Raw genomic sequence first — 16,421 nt, 5'->3', positions numbered from 1 at the left:
TTCGTTCCCACCTGATAGCAGCTTTGTACTTTACCCTTTTCCGTGAGGTCTTCTCTTTTCTCCAGATGTAGGCAGTCTGTCATAGTTTTCTTTCCGGCCACTTTTTCAGGATTAGTTGTATTTTCTATATTTTCACATTGTTTGCGGTTTTGGGAGGAGGTTTCTGTCTCACTTCTCACACCACCATCTTTAAGCCTCTGCTCTTGCCTGGTTTCTTTACTAGTATATTCAGTCAGGGAAAAAATCTAGGTCTAGCCATAGCACATAGTTGTGTTTAAATCTTGTGCAGAAGATGCACATCTTCCTCCACAAGGTGCTGCCTTTCTTTCTCTACCTCTTCTAGAAGGTAGGTAGAATTCCATTTTCAAAGTAAAAACTGAACAAATGAGTTAACAGGAGGGCTTGGTGTTTAAACCACGTACACTTTATTTTGCAGTCACATGAAACTTTAAAAATTTTAATCTCTGCTTCCCTTTATTATTTAATCTGTGCATATAGAAAAATAAGCAGGCAAAAAAAATAATTTATTGGTTATATAAAATCAGCCATATGATTATTGCTCATTTGAGCAAATGGTGTAGCTAATTGACATTTAGAAAATCTGGAACTGAGGTTTTCCTTTGTAGCTACAGCAGGGTAGGCTCTTTGAGCTGCTCTTGTTAAGGGGTTCTCAGTGTGGCCAAGATGACATTTTTATTGCACAGTATTTTTCCCTCTGAAGGGGAATTTTACAAAAACATTAAACCACCTTACCAATTTGCCATTATTTTATTAAGTGAAATCCTTTGATTTCTCATTTCCTACTCTGGCAGTTGTTTCTGAATTAGACTTCCTGAAAGATAGGAAAACTGAGGATTGAGGAAATTCAATGAGAATGATTTTAAACTTAACTATGACTTTTCCCTGCTTTTTAACAATACTAAGATGCTGAGTGTAAGATGCACCACTGTTTTATATTTTGTGTTTTATATTTAAGAAAAGTAGCTGAAAGGTAAAGTGTTACAGTAACTTATCACTTAGAGCTATTTTTGATTTGCTTAAACTTTTTTTAAATTGAATATTAATTTTATACATACCAAAAAAGAAAATATAAACAAAGTAAGTTGAAAGGTATTTCTGAAGTGTTTTCACATTCAGAGTCCTGCTGTAATCTAGTCAATAGGTGAGAAGATACAGTCCTGTTTCTGAGATACAAAAGGGAGGAAAAGAATGTGTATATTTGACTCCTGAAATAATAGCATCCATTTCTTAGATTCCAGGAATATTGATTAATATTCAGCCAAGATTGATTTGTCATTCAGCAGTTAATAACAGTCAAGATATATTCATAATAATACTTTACTGTTTATAAAATTCAGTTTTGTTATTTCTTTTGATGCTCATAACATCTGTATGAAGGGGACAGAAGTTATGCCTCTTCAGAGAGGAGAGAACTGAGCCTCTGAGAATGCAGGTAAATTTGTCCAAGGCCATGCAGCTAGAGGACCATGGTGGCAGGAAGTCATCTTGGGTTCTTAATTATTCCACACTGTTTGACCTCCCCTAGTAATAAAGAGAAGTAGAGGAACAAATAAAAATTTTCTTTTAAACAAACTGCTTTAATGTAAGGGAATTGAAGTTCAAAAACAAAACTCATTGTTGACTGTGAAATAAATGAATGGAAATAGATGGACTGTAGCTATGGACTAGAGCAAGTCATCTGCCTAAAAATAAAAATTATGTTAATAATCTCTTGATTATTTGAGATTGAATTGATAAACTATAGACTTCTCTTTCCAGGTTAGACTCTAAGCTCCCCTTTATATTTTTGTAGCTCCTGACATCAAGTGCAGTTCACAAGTGGGGTACTGAAATTCATGAAGGAATCTACAACATGTTGATGCTGTTAATAGAACTGGTTGCAGAAAGAATTAAACAAGATCCAATTCCCACTGGTCTTCTGGGTGTGCTTACAATGGTATAATACCTAAAATGAAGTACTTTGTGTTTTGATTTTGTTTAAAATACCTACTGTCCTCTGGCTTGTAATTAATAATGAGTGATAATGAAATTATCCTTAAACATATTAACTTAGCTGTTAGGGTCCTTGCTTTTTATTTTAAAAACAGAGTGATTATTCTGTGTTTTGGTTTTAAAGAAACACCTTCCTAATTCTAATAGCTTTTTTAACTCTTAGAGTGATTAAATAGCTTTCCATTATGTTTTCCTGATAATTCACATCATAAATACTTCCACATAGGGTGTTCATGTAGTTTAGTTTCTGGCCTTTCCCCCGACTAGTAGCAGTAGCCCCGTGAAGAAGGGGCACCCGTGGTTTCCCTCCTGAGTTCTGTCTTCACTGCCTTGCTGCCTAGCTCTTCTTGGGGTGGCCCTAGGACATCTGGGGTATTGGCATTATCTTGCTTTAAAGCAGATCTCTTGTCCTGTTAACCTTCTTCTCTTTGCTGACAACAAACGTGGAGGAGAACAGGAGGGCACCATTTCTCCTCAGCCTGAGCTAAGGAATATGCTTGGTTGCGATACTTGAAAGACTCCATTAGCAAAGAGGCCCAAGGCTATATTTTTATCGTCTTTTCTAATGGTAATATGTGTTGCTATAGAAATAGATAATAATAATATTTTCCTGTTCTCTTTGAATCTAGGCTTTCAATCCTGATAATGAATACCATTTTAAAAACAGAATGAAAGTGTCTCAAAGGAATTGGGCAGAAGTGTTTGGAGAGGGAAATATGTTTGCTATTTCACCTGTATCTACTTTCCAAAAGGTAAGCATAGTTTTGTTTCATCTTTTTATAGGGAAATTTATTGAAAAAGATTTTCTGTGCTGTAAAGATGACAATTTATATGAAAGGATTAAAACAGTCTATGAAAAATGACAAACAGTCCATGTGGCTCATAAAATTGCTTAACATTTTTTTGGGTGTGGGGAGTATTGCATATTTTTCCATTGCTTTTAACTAAAATCATGAAATGATGTTTAGTGGAATGAGAAATGACCACATGACATCAGTGCCCTATTTACTGAATTATCACAACCCCAGTTAAATGGGTGTTCTAGTTTCTTACAGATGTTTTGAGAGGCTGAAATATTTTAAATCATTTGAAATGACTAATTATACCTAGAAAAAATGATCTAGTAAGTTAGTCTCATATAGTTTTCTTTCTCTATAAGCATTACAACTTTTGTTCCTTTTTCAAGCATAGAACCAATATTTTTATTTTATATTTAAAGGCCTGCAGTGTGCCATTAACATTATACCCACATGGAGTACATCATTTAAACAATCTGTTGATGAAACACTGTTTGGTTTTTGAAAAACAGTTGAAAGAAATCAATTCAATGGATAGAAAATTTATCCATTGCTTTAGTAGAAGCAGAGATTTAGTTTTCAGGCATTTATTGAGCATTTACTCTGTGTCTGGCATTATTCTAAGTGTGAGAGATATAAGTAGTCTTTGTTCTTAATATGAAGAGAAATAAGATGTAGTTCCTAACTTGGAACATAGTACAGGAAATATGAAAACAAAAAATTACAGTGTGACAAACAGTAGGTACAATGCTAATAATACGTGCTGTGTGTGGAATACAGGGGAGAGGGTAGTTAATGCAGTCTCGAAGCATCAGGCAGTACTCCAGGGAGGAGGTAATAGTTGAGTGGAAAGGGTAGAGAGTATGTACTGTGGAATTTCATTCCCACAACTCTGGGTTAGGTACTATTTTTACCCCCACTTCCTGGATGAGAAACTGAAGCACACAAAGTTAAGTACTTGCTCAAGTCCACATACCTGATTGTAGGAAAAACCCTTCCAGTCTAGCTCCATAGTCTGCATTCTTTAACTATATGGTCATGCCTCCCAAAGTATTAAAATCTTGTATTTAGTTTTTTTGTGAAGAGTAAATAACAATGTAAATAAAAACATTGAACACAATGGTTCACTATAGTAAGTACTCAGCAAATGTTTCTTCTCTTCCCCCGAGTGTTTGTATGCAACATCTGAAACCCAGAAAGATTCCGTCTGTTTATTTCCTCTGATTACTACAAAGGAATTCTCTTTCCTACCAAGGCCATAGGCCTCTCCTCATGCTTTCTTGAGCCGTCTCCTCCTGAGGTTTTCTGTTCTTTGTTTGTTCCCCTCAATCTTGTCCTCTCTGGTGGACCATTCCCATTGTACACAACGTGTTGTAGTGTTTCCCATCTTTAAAAATTCTGCCTTTGCTACCACATCCCTCTCTAGCTTCAGTATGATTCTCTGCCCCCTTTACAACCATACCAGGTGAAAAATTCCATGTCCTCCTCTCCCACTTACTCTTTTAGTGGTTACCTGAAATTTTTAACTAAACAAAAGCCAAATTCCCTCAATATCTTTATCCTCCTCTGAGCAGTACACAATGACCTTAGAATGTTATGTGTACTCACTCCCAGCCTGACTTATTTATTACCCCTTTGTCTTTATTATACATTGTCTCAGTCCTCTCCTTTCTTGTTTAAACCCCTCAGATAGATATCATCATTGTTGTTTTATACAGTGTTTTGACTTAGCTGTATTTGTACACTATCTTTGTGTACTACTTCTTCTGTATCTCAGACCTTCCATTGGGATAATTTTTCTTCCTGAAGTGCGTCCTATAAAGTTTCCTCTAATACAAGTCTATTGATGGGTTAAGTGTATTTTTGATGGTCTGAATTTGACTTTATTTCCCATTCCTTAAGGAATATTTTCACTGGACTTCAAGTTCTAGATTGACATATATTTTCTGTCAGAATATCAAAGACACTCCAGTGTTCTGGGTTTGATTTTTGCTGTTGAGAGAGTGGTTGCTGGTTTAACTGTTGTTCCTCTGTAAGAACTCTGTCTGCTCTCCATGGCTGTGTTTTGAAATTTCTTTTTTCTTTTGGATGTTTGGCAGTTTGACTCTCATGATATTAACCAAAGTATTCTTTTTATATATTTTGCTTCAGATTCGCTGGGCTTTTGAATCTAAGGATTAGTATCATACCAGTTCTGGGAGAGTCTCTACCATGACCTTTCTAAACATCACCTCTTCCCCATTACTCTCCCTTTTTTAGAACATAAATTAGGTACATGTTAAACTTTCTCATTCTGTCCTCCTTAACCTCTTTCATATTTTCCATCTTTTTGTCTCCTTATACTGCATTTGTGATAATTTTTTTCAGATTTATAGTCCAGTTCACTAATTTTGTTTGTTTGTATCAAATACACTGTTTTACCTGTTCATTAAGATTTTAATTTCAGTTACTTTTAAAAAAATTTCTGTAAGTTCTGTTTGGTTCTTTTTTGACTCTACATAGTCATTTTTTGATTATCTCATATCTTGGCTCATATTTTCATTCTCCTCTTTGTTTACATATGACGTCTGATATCTACAGGTCAGATTCTGCTGGATTTTACTCACTAGTTTTGTACATATGTGTGTGTATATAGAAAATTATCTGTACTTGTTTATTTTCCTGTGAGCTCATGTTTCTTGGAATTTAAACTAGGAGGAGTTTTTGAGGAGAGTTGAAAGCTCTTTGTTCCAAAAGGATTTACTTCTTCCAGTTGCCTGGGTGTACTATGATCTGGGACCACTTTAGGATATATTCTCTGCTTAAAGTTTTTCATACCATAAAGTCAGTGTGAATTTGAACAGCAAAACCATGTGAAGGCAATTGTGTGGTCACGAATTCTTGGGAGAATCTTTTTCTTCCCTCCATCCAGTACCAGTCATGGTAGGCAGACGTCCTTGTTTTCCTTTTCTGCAGGTACGTTTATTTCAGTCCACCTCACACTGCAGGCTTTGTGTGATAATCGTGTAGTCATCCAGCCCCCACGTGGGCTTCACGCCCTGTTTCTCAGTCTCCATAAGGCTATGAAAATGGAGGCTAGAGATCACTAGGGTTACACTGCCTGCAGAGTGAAAGCTGGCTTCAGAGTCTGCTTACCTCACAGGATTTCTGCTTTCTTTGTTTTAAACTTCTGACAACTTTGTGCCCATTCAGTTATATGTTTTAAAAGATTTTTTAAGGTGTTTATCCAGTTGTGTTATTTTTCAATTGAAGAGATGTTTAGGGTAATGACGGCAGTCCCATGAACTCTCCAGGGCATCCCATTCTGCCTTCTCTCGCAGCACTCCACTGAGGCCGCTTTCATTAAGGAATCAACACCCTCCATATTTCCCAGTCCAAAGGAAATGTCTTCCGACCCCGTCAGCAGCAATGGTCACAGTTTCTCCTTCCCTGAAACCATGTCTTCCTATGGTCACTCGCTTTGCAGCCTACCCACAGGCCACATTTCCTATCTTGACTCCTTCACCTCCATACAGCTTTGATCCAGAACCTTCTTCTCATTGTTCACTGTACTTTCTCTAAGAAAATTCTTTGGTTCCATGGATTTAGATGCCATCTTTATGCTGATGACCCTCTAGTTTATATCTCTGTGGCCCAGTCCCCTTTTCTGAGCACACCAGGCTTGAAGAGCCAGCTATCTCTTTTTGGTTGCCACACAGACATCTCAAACTTAGTGTGACTAAGATGCAACTTCATTTTTGTCCCAGCCTTCTCCCTATAACTAAATAGCATCATCATCTACCTAGATGTTCAAGCTGAAAACACAGGAGTCAGCCATGATTCATCCCTTTTTCTTATTCTCCATATCCAAACCATAAACAAGCCCTTTGAATTAATCTCAGATCTATCTTCAGTTGACTTCTCTCTGTTCTGCTGCTGTCCTACCCCAAACACCATCAAGTCTTATCTAGTGATTGTACTAGTATTCTATCTAACCTGATACCTCTACTTTTCACTCTTACTCATCTATTCTCTTCTCCACAGAACTGCAAGACTGGTCGTCTTAAAACAAAATGTATCTCTTTCGTACTTAAAACTCTTCTCTTGCTTTCCTTTTGATCACAGTCTGTGTGTTTCTGCATGATCTGGCCTTTGCCTATCTCTGTGCCACTCCCCTCAGGCTTAGCATGTCTCAGCTCGGAGAGTTTCCTCTCAATTCTTCAAACAAGGTAAGCTCCTTCTTACCTTCCCCAAATAGGACCTTTGCCGTTTCAGCCTCTGCCTGGACTATTTTTTGAATGATTGAATCTGTCTCCTCTTTTAGATTCCAGCTTAAAGACCATCTCTTCAGAGAGTTTTTCCATGACTGCCACTTTGAGCAGAGGAGGCTGCTTCTATTTCTCATTTGAGGACCTTTTGTTTTTCCTGTTGTGGAAGTTATTGCAGTTTGAATTATCTTAGGGATGTGTAGGTTTACCTGTTTTTTTTGACCCTGCTAGAACATGAGCTCCATAAAAGCAGGTACCACATCTCTTCTTAGTCACCTTTCTATATCCAGCCCCTACAACATTATTCAGCCCCTAGAGCAGTAAATGCTAAGGAATGCAAAGGAAGAAAAGAAAGTTTCTCAGGGTCACAAATTAATGGTACAACTGAGACTAAAACTTTAATCTCTTTATTCCTGATTGCTACTCTTAAATTAGTGATTCTTAATTTCACAAAGTAATTTTCTTAAAATTTAACTCAAATTATCCTATATCTTAGAGAGCTTAAACAGTTGGTATCAGCTACCCAAAAATGCATAAATGCTCCATATTATAGCACATCCATCAAAATACACACTTACTAGACTCCTAAAATTGTATGCAGTAATGTCAGAGTCTCACATTAAAAAACATTTGGAAAACTCTTTTGTAGTATTTTTCAAATTTTAATACTTTTTCCTCCAACTTTTCACTTAGGATAAAAGAAATATAAAGGTTAATGAAGTTTTATTGCCATCTCAACTTCTGTTTTCTTTTCTCATAGGAGCCTCATGGATGGGTTGTGGATTTGGTGAATAAGGTATACAACTTTTATTAATATAGTCATGTTTTCCAGTTTGTGATGAGATCTCCTATAATTTGGTATTATAATTAAGCTACAGAGAAAAATTAGAATATTTTTTCCCAAAGAGATTCTGTAGTTCCTCCTATATATGTGCTGTTACTACAGACAAACATTAGGTGTTAGGACGTAGCACATCTCCTGCAGTATATTAAAGGGGCATTAGAATGATTTTTGTGATGACTATCTCAGGACCAGTATTATAGAGCACACTGACAGTGTAGAATGTTAACCATAGTTCTGTAAATTTTTACATTTTACATAAATATTTAACATTTTAAAATTAGTTTGTGCCTTTTTTCTTCTCAGTTTGGAGAATTAGGTGGATTTGCAGCAATCCAAGCCAAGCTTCATTCAGAAGATATAGAACTTGGGGTAAGTTAAACCACTATATATGCCTAATATGGAAGTTCACTTTATTTGGCTGGTATGAAACTCAAGGAATATGGGATTAAAGATGGCGGCATGAGAGGTAAGACAGAGACTTCCTCCTAAAACTGCATATAATACAAAAATATAATTAATACAACTAATCCTGAAAGAATAGCAGGAGAGAGGACTGCACCAGACTGCATGCACCTGGAAAAAAGAGCAGACCTCATGGAAAAGGGTGTATAATCCTCTGGTAGGGCCTTGTTTCCTAGAAGAGGAAACACAGTGCCACCTCCTCTCCTGTGTGAAATCGCAATGCCTTGAAGATGCCTTTGTAGTAAAGTGTCAGAAACTGATGCAGGAGATTGGATTAAAAATGGCAGTGTGAGAGGTGAGACAGAGGCTTCCTCCTAAAACTGCATATAATATGAAAATATAATTAATATAACTAATCCTAAAAGAGCAACAGGAGAGAGGACTGCGCCAGACTGCACACACCTGGAGAAAAGAGCAGACCTCACGGAACAGGGTAACGTACCAAAGCTATGGCCCGGAGGGACCCAAGCCCTTCCCCCACCCCAGCTCACCGGCGGGAGGAAGAGAAACAGAGTGGGTAGGGAGTGGAGGCCTGGGACTTCTGAATACCTAACTCTGGAGATCAGCTCTTGGAGCACAAACGTACATTTCATGGTGCTTGCATGAAACTCTCATGATTAGGGGATTGGAAAGCTAAGTCAGGCAGAATTCCTGGAGAGACTGAGATTCTAGCCACTTGTGGAAAGCAGGGATCCATATCTGGCTGCTCTGGGACAAAAGAAAGGTGGGTAGTCTGAGAGACTTACTAACAAGGAAGCCCTTAGCAAGAGGGATACTAAAGGGGCAAGGATTGCACAGAGCTTACTGCTCAGGAAAGAACAGGTAGACAGAATTGTCTGGGTGCACTGTGTACAGCAGGTTCTGAACTTAAACAGTCTTCAGGCGCTCCAGCTCCCTGGCTGGCTACACAGCTCCAAGGACCCCCTCCGTGATAGGCAGCCTACTGAGCCTTTCTACCAGCCAGCCCCACCTGGCTTGTAAACCGGCAAACCCTACCCCGGCATTAGGCCAGCCACCGGGAAGATCTGTCTACAGCAAGTACAAATGCAAAGCATAAAGGCTTATACCTGTGTGCTCAGCCCACTGGTTCAGGCAGTGGAGACAGGCATAGCAGCCGGGAAGCAGAAAACAACTCTTTTCTCCCCCAAGGCACCGATACCACTCCCCTGCAACCCCTGACATTGCTTCAGGGGCTGAGCAACTCCAAAGAGCAGAGCTTCTGAACACTAAAGGGCACCATATACAAATTTGAAATGCCAAAGGAACCTGGTTCAGAGTAAAATTAATATAACTCCTGAGAAAGATGACATGGACCTCACGACTCTCCCGGAAAGTGAGTTCAAAATAAAAATCATTAACATGCTCATGGAGGTATGGAAAGATATTGAAGAACTCAGGAATGAATTCCAGTCGGAGATCCAATCATTGAAAAGCACAATGGAGGGTATTAAAAGCAGATTAGACATGGTGGAGGAGACAATAAATGAAATAGAAACTAGAGAAGAGGAATACAAAGAAGCTGAGGCACAGAGAAAAAAGGATGTCTAAGAATGAAAGAATATTGAGAGAACTGTGTGACCAATCCAGACGGAACAATATTCGCATTATAGGGGTACCAGAAGAAGAAGAAGAAGAGAGAAAGGGATAGAAAGTGTCTTTGAGGAAGTAATTGCTGAAAACTTCCCCAATCTGGGGAATGAGATAGTCTCTCAGGCCAAGGAGGTGCACAGATCTCCCAACACAAGGGACCCAAGGAAAACAACACCAAGACATTTAGTAGTTAAAATGGCAAAGATCAAGGATAAGGACAGACTATTAAAAGCAGCCAGAGAGAGAAATAAGATCACATACAAAGGAAAGCCCATCAGGCTAACATCTGACTTCTCAGCAGAAACCTTACAGGCCAGAAGGGAGTGGCATGATGTATTTAATGCAATGGAACAGAAGGGCCTTGAGCCAAGAATACTGTATCCAGCACTATTATCATTTAAATATGAAGGAGGGATTAAACAATTTCCAGACAAGCAAAAGTTGAGGGAATTTGCCTCCCACAAACCATCTTTACAGGGTATTTTAGAGGGACTGCTCTAGATGGGAGCACTGCTAAGACTAAATAGATGTCACCAGAGCAAATAAAATCACAGCAAAGAAAGCAGACCAACCAAATACTAACTAAAGGCAAAAATAAAATCAACTACCCACAAAAGCAGTTAAAGGAAACACAAAAGAGCACAGAATAAAATAACCAACCTATAAAGAATGGAGGAGGAGGAATAAGAAGGGAGAGAAATAAAGAATCACCAGACTGTGTTTATAATAGCTCAATAATCACGTTAAGTTAGACAGTAAGATACTAAAGAAGCTAACCTTGAACCTTTGGTAACCACGAATCTAAAGCCTGCAATGGCAGTAAGTACATATCTTTCAATAATCACCCTAAATGTAAATGGACTGAATGCTCCAATCAAAAGACACAGACTAATAGAATGGATAAAAAAGCATGACCCATCTATATGCTGCTTACAAGAGACTCACCTCAAACCCAAAGACATGCACAGACTAAAAGTCAAGGGATGGAAAAAGATATTTCATGCAAACAACAGGGAGAAAAAAACAGGTGTTACAGTACTAGTATCAGACAAAATATACTTCAAAGAAAGTCACAAGAGATAAAGAAGTACATTAAATAACAATAAAGGGGTCAGTCCAGCAAGAGGATATAACCATTATAAATATATATGTACCCAACACAGGAGCACCAGCACATGTGAAACAAATACTAACAGAACTAAAGGAGGAAATAGAATGCAATGCATTCATTTTGGGAGACTTCAGCACACCACTCATTCCAAAGGATAGATCCACCAGACAGAAAATAAGTAAGGACACAGAGGCACTGTACAACACACTAGAACAGATGAACCTAATAGACATCTGTAGAACTCTACATCCAAAAGTAACAGGATGCACATTCTTCTCAAGTGCACATGGGACATTCTCCAGAACAGACCACATACTAGGCCACAAAAAGAGCCTCAGTAAATTCCAAAAGATTGAAATTCTACCAACCAACTTTTCAGACCACAAAGGTATAAAACTAGAAATAAATTGTACAAAGAAAGCAAAAAGGCTCACAAACACATGGAGGCTTAACAACATGCTCCTAAATAATCAATGGATCAATGACCAAATTAAAATAGAGATCAAGCAATATATGGAAACAAATGACAACAACAACACAAAGCCCCAACTTCTGTGGGACGCAGCGAAAGCAGTCTTAAGAGGAAAGTATATAGCAATCCAGGCATACTTAAAGAAGGAAGAACAATCCCAAATGAATAGTCTAACATCGCAATTATCAAAATTGGAAAAAGAAGAACAAATGAAGCCTAAAGTCAGCAGACAGAGGGTCATAATAAAGATCAGAGAAGAAATAAATAAAATTGAGAAGAATAAAACAATAGAAAAAATCAATGAAACCAAGAGCTGGTTCTTTGAGAAAATAAAATAGATAAGCCTCTAGCCAAACTTATTAAGAGAAAAAGAGAATCAGCACACATCAACAGAATCAGAAATGAGAAAGGTAAAATCATGACAGGCCCCACAGAAATACAAATAATTATGAGAGAATATATGAAAACCTATATGCTAACAAGCTTGAAAACCTAGAAGAAATGGACAACTTCCTAGAAAAATACAACCTTCCAAGACTGATCAAGGAAGAAACACAAAAATTAAACCAATTACGACCAAAGAAATTGAAGGGGTAATCAAAAAACTACCCAAGAACAAAACCCCAGAGCCAGATGGATTTACCTCGGAATTTTATCAGACATACAGAGAAGACATAATACACATTCTCCTTAAAAGTTTTCTAAAAAATAGAATAGGAGGGAATAGTCCCAAACTCATTCTATGAAGCCAACATCACCCTAATACCAAAACCTGGCAAAGACCCCACCAAGAAAGAAAATTACAGACCAGTATCCCTGATGAACATAGATGCAAAAATACTCAACAAAATATTAGCAAACTGAATTCAAAAATACATCAGGGCGGAGCCAACATGGCGGCGTGAGTAGGACAGTGGGAATCTCCTCCCAAAAACATATATACTTTTGAAAATACAACAAACACAACTAGCCCTAAAAGAGAGACCAGAAGACGCAGGACAGTGGCCAGACTGCAGCTACACCAGCGAGAACCCAGCGCCTGGTGAAAGGGGTAAGATACAAGCCCCGGCCCAGCGGGACCCGAGCGCCCCTCCCCCCAGCTCCCGGCGGGAGAACAATAGGCAGAGCGGGAGGGAGACGGAGCCCAGGACTGCCGAACACCCAGCCCCAGCCATCCGGGCCAGAGCGCAGACACAGTATATGCCCAGGGGGCCCTGGATACTGGGGGAACAGGGAGTAAGACCTCTGAGCGGGTGCCGAAGCTGATGCCCCTGTGACAAAGAAAAGCGGGGGCTTTTTGAAAGTCTTAAAGGGACAGGGACTTAACAGCTTGACGGAAACAACCCAGGTCACAGTACAGCAGCTGGAAATTACAGGGAAAACCGGGTGCACTAACCCCCTGGGCAACAGCTCTGAGACCCCTCACGGAGGCAAACAGTCAAGCAGCCCCCCCATCCATCACCCCACCGGGCGCTGCGAAAGCAGAGAAGCAGCCTGAGACAAATTCCGCCCACAGAAAGGGAAATTTCTCCCTCCCAGCCAGGCAAGACACAAAGACCCACTCTACACGCAATTACCCAACACAAGCCACTAGGGGTCGCAGTTGCCCCAGTAAAGAAAGGCCAGTAGTAAGTGAAAAAAATTTTGGCCCTCCCAGCTGACAGTCAATAGCACCTGTCAACATGAAAAGGCAAAAAAATATGATCCAGACAAGACTAACCCAGACAGCTTCAGCATCTGCTACATCTTCCCCTGAGAAGGAATCTGGGGAGATAGATTTAGCCAGTCTACCTGAAAAAGAATTCAAAACAAAAGTCATAACCATGCTGATGGACTTGCAGAGAAATATGCAAGAACTAAGGAAGGAGAATTCAGAAATAAAACAAGCTCTGGAAGGACTTCAAAACAGAATGGACGAGATGCAAGAGACCATTAATGGACTAGAAAACAGAGAACAGGAACGCAGAGAAGCTGATGCAGAGAGAGATAAAAGGATCTCCAGGAATGAAAGAATTTTAAGAGAGCTGAGTGATCAATATAAAAGAAATAATATAAGAATCATAGGCATTCCAGAAGAAGTAGAGAGAGAAAAGGGGATAGAAAATGTCTTTGAAGAAATAATTGCTGAAAATTTCCCCAAACTAGGGGAAGAAATGGCCTCTCAGACCACAGAGGTACACAGAACTCCCATGACAAGGGATCCAAGGAGGGCAACACCAAGACACATAATAATTAAAATGGCAAAGATCAAAGACAAGGACAAAGGATTAAAGGCAGCCAGAGAGAAAAAAAAGGTTACCTACAAAGGAAAACCCATCAGGCTATCATCAGACTTCTCAACAGAAACCCTACAGGCCAGAAGAGAATGGCATGATATACTTAATGCAATGAAACAGAAGGGCCTCGAACCAAGACTACTGTATCCAGCACGAATATCATTTAAATATGAAGGAGGGATTAAACAATTCCCAGACAAGCAAAAGTTGAGGGAATTTGCCTCCCACAAACCACCTCTACAGGGCATCCTAAAGGGACTGCTCTAGATGGGAGCATTCCTAAAAAGAGCACACAACAAAACACCCAACATATGAAGAAGGGAGGAGGAGGAATAAGAAGGGAGAGAAATAAAGAATCATCAGATTGTGTTTATAATAGCTCAACAAGCGAGTTAAGTTAGACAGTAAGACAGTAAAGAAGCTAACCCTAAACCTTTGGTAACCACAAACTTAAAGCCTGCAATGGCAATAAATTCATACCTTTCAATAATCACCCTAAATGTAAATGGACTGAATGCACCAATCAAAAGACACAGAGTAATAGAATGGATAAAAAAGCAAGATCCATCCATATGCTGCTTACAAGAGACTCACCTCAAACCCAAAGACGCGCACAGACTTAAAGTCAAGGGATGGAAAAAGATATTTCAAGCAAACAACAGAGAGAAGAAAGCAGGTGTTGCAATTCTGGTATCAGACAAAACAGACTTCAAAATAAAGAAAGTAACAAAAGACAAAGAAGGACATTACATAATGATAAAGGGCTCAGTCCATCAAGAGGATATAACCATTATAAATATATATGCACCCAATACAGGAGCACCAACATACCTGAAACAAATATTAACAGAACTAAAGGAGGAAATAGAATGCAATGCATTCATTCTAGGAGACTTCAACACACCACTCACTCCAAAGGACAGATCCACCAGACAGAAAATAAGTAAGGACACAGAGGCACTGAACAACACACTAGAACAGATGGACCTAATAGACATCTACAGAACTCTACATCCAAAAGCAACAGGATACACGTTCTTCTCAAGTGCACATGGAACATTCTCCAGAATAGACCACATACTAGGACACAAAAAGAGCCTCAGTAAATTCCAAAAGATTGAAATCCTACCAACCAACTTTTCAGACCACAAAGGCATTAAACTAGAAATAAACTGTTCAAAGAAAGCAAAAAGGCTCACAAACACATGGAGGCTAAACAACACGCTCCTAAATAATCAATGGATCAATGACCAAATCAAAATGGAGATCCAGCAATATATGGAAACAAATGACAACAACAACACTAAGCCCCAACTTCTGTGGGACGCAGCAAAAGCAGTCTTAAGAGGAAAGTATATAGCACTCCAAGCATATTTAAAAAAGGAAGAGCAATCCCAAATGAACGGTCTAATGTCACAACTATCAAAATTGGAAAAAGAAGAACAAATGAGGCCTAAGGTCAGCAGAAGGAGGGACATAATAAAGATCAGAGAAGAAATAAATAAAATTGAGAAGAATAAAACAATAGCAAAAATCAATGAAACCAAGAGCTGGTTCTTCGAGAAAATAAACAAAATAGATAAGCCTCTAGCCAGACTTATTAAGAGGAAAAGAGATTCAACACAAATCAACAGTATCAGAAATGAGAAAGGAAAAATCACAACAGATCCCGCAGAAATACAAAGAATTATTAGAGACTACTATGAAAACCTATATGCTAACAAGCTGGGAAACCTAGGAGAAATGGACAACTTCCTAGAAAAATACAACCTTCCAAGACTGACCCAGATAGAAACAGAAAATCTAAACAGACCAATCACCAGCAACGAAATTGAAGCGGTAATCAAAAAACTACCAAAGAACAAAACCCCCGGGCCAGATGGATTTACCTCGGAATTTTATCAGACATACAGGGAAGACATAATACCCATTCTCCTTAAAGTTTTCCAAGAAATAGAAGAGGAGGGGATACTCCCAAACTCATTCTATGAAGCTAACATCACCCTAATACCAAAACCAGGCAAAGACACCACCAAAAAAGAAAACTACAGACCAATATCCCTGATGAACGTAGACGCAAAAATACTCAACAAAATTTTAGCAAACCGAATTCAAAAATACATCAAAACCATCGTACACCATGACCAAGTGGGATTCATCCCAGGGATGCAAGGATGGCACAACATTCGAAAGTCCATCAATATCATCCACCACATCAACAAAAAGAAAGTCAAAAACCACATGATCATCTCCATAGATGCTGAAAAAGCATTTGACAAAGTTCAACATCCATTCATGATAAAAAGTCTCAGCAAAATGGGAATAGAGGGCAAGTACCTCAACATAATAAAGGCCATCTATGAAAAACCCACAGCCAACATTATATTGAATAGCGAGAAGCTGAAAGCATTTCCGCTGAGATCGGGAACTAGACAGGGATGCCCACTCTCCCCACTGTTATTTAACATTGTACTAGAGGTCCTAGCCACGGCAATCAGACAAAACAAAAAAATACAAGGAATCCAGATTGGCAAAGAAGAAGTCAAACTGTCACTATTTGCAGATGACATGATACTGTACATAAAAAACCCTAAAGACTCCACCCCAGA

At 38.9% G+C, this 16,421-nt stretch overlaps 1 protein-coding gene across 4 annotated transcripts in view; it reads left to right on the top strand.

The window, feature by feature from the left end:
- USP24 (ubiquitin specific peptidase 24) overlaps nucleotides 1-16,421 on the top strand; it is a 163,949-nt gene that overhangs the window by 49,631 nt on the left and 97,897 nt on the right. For all 4 annotated transcript variants that reach the window (XM_036911209.2, XM_036911210.2, XM_057500238.1 and 1 more), the window contains exons 4-7: nucleotides 1,814-1,957; nucleotides 2,643-2,765; nucleotides 7,818-7,853; nucleotides 8,205-8,270. In XM_036911209.2, coding sequence (XP_036767104.2) covers nucleotides 1,814-1,957; nucleotides 2,643-2,765; nucleotides 7,818-7,853; nucleotides 8,205-8,270 — 369 coding nt within the window. The remainder of the gene's footprint in view (nucleotides 1-1,813; nucleotides 1,958-2,642; nucleotides 2,766-7,817; nucleotides 7,854-8,204; nucleotides 8,271-16,421) is intronic.

This window comes from Manis pentadactyla, chromosome 4, assembly GCF_030020395.1.
Source record: "Manis pentadactyla isolate mManPen7 chromosome 4, mManPen7.hap1, whole genome shotgun sequence".
NCBI classification, from domain to species: Eukaryota; Metazoa; Chordata; class Mammalia; order Pholidota; family Manidae; genus Manis; species Manis pentadactyla.
Note: the sequence above shows the minus strand (reverse complement) of the source record. Positions and strands in the feature narration are given on the sequence as shown.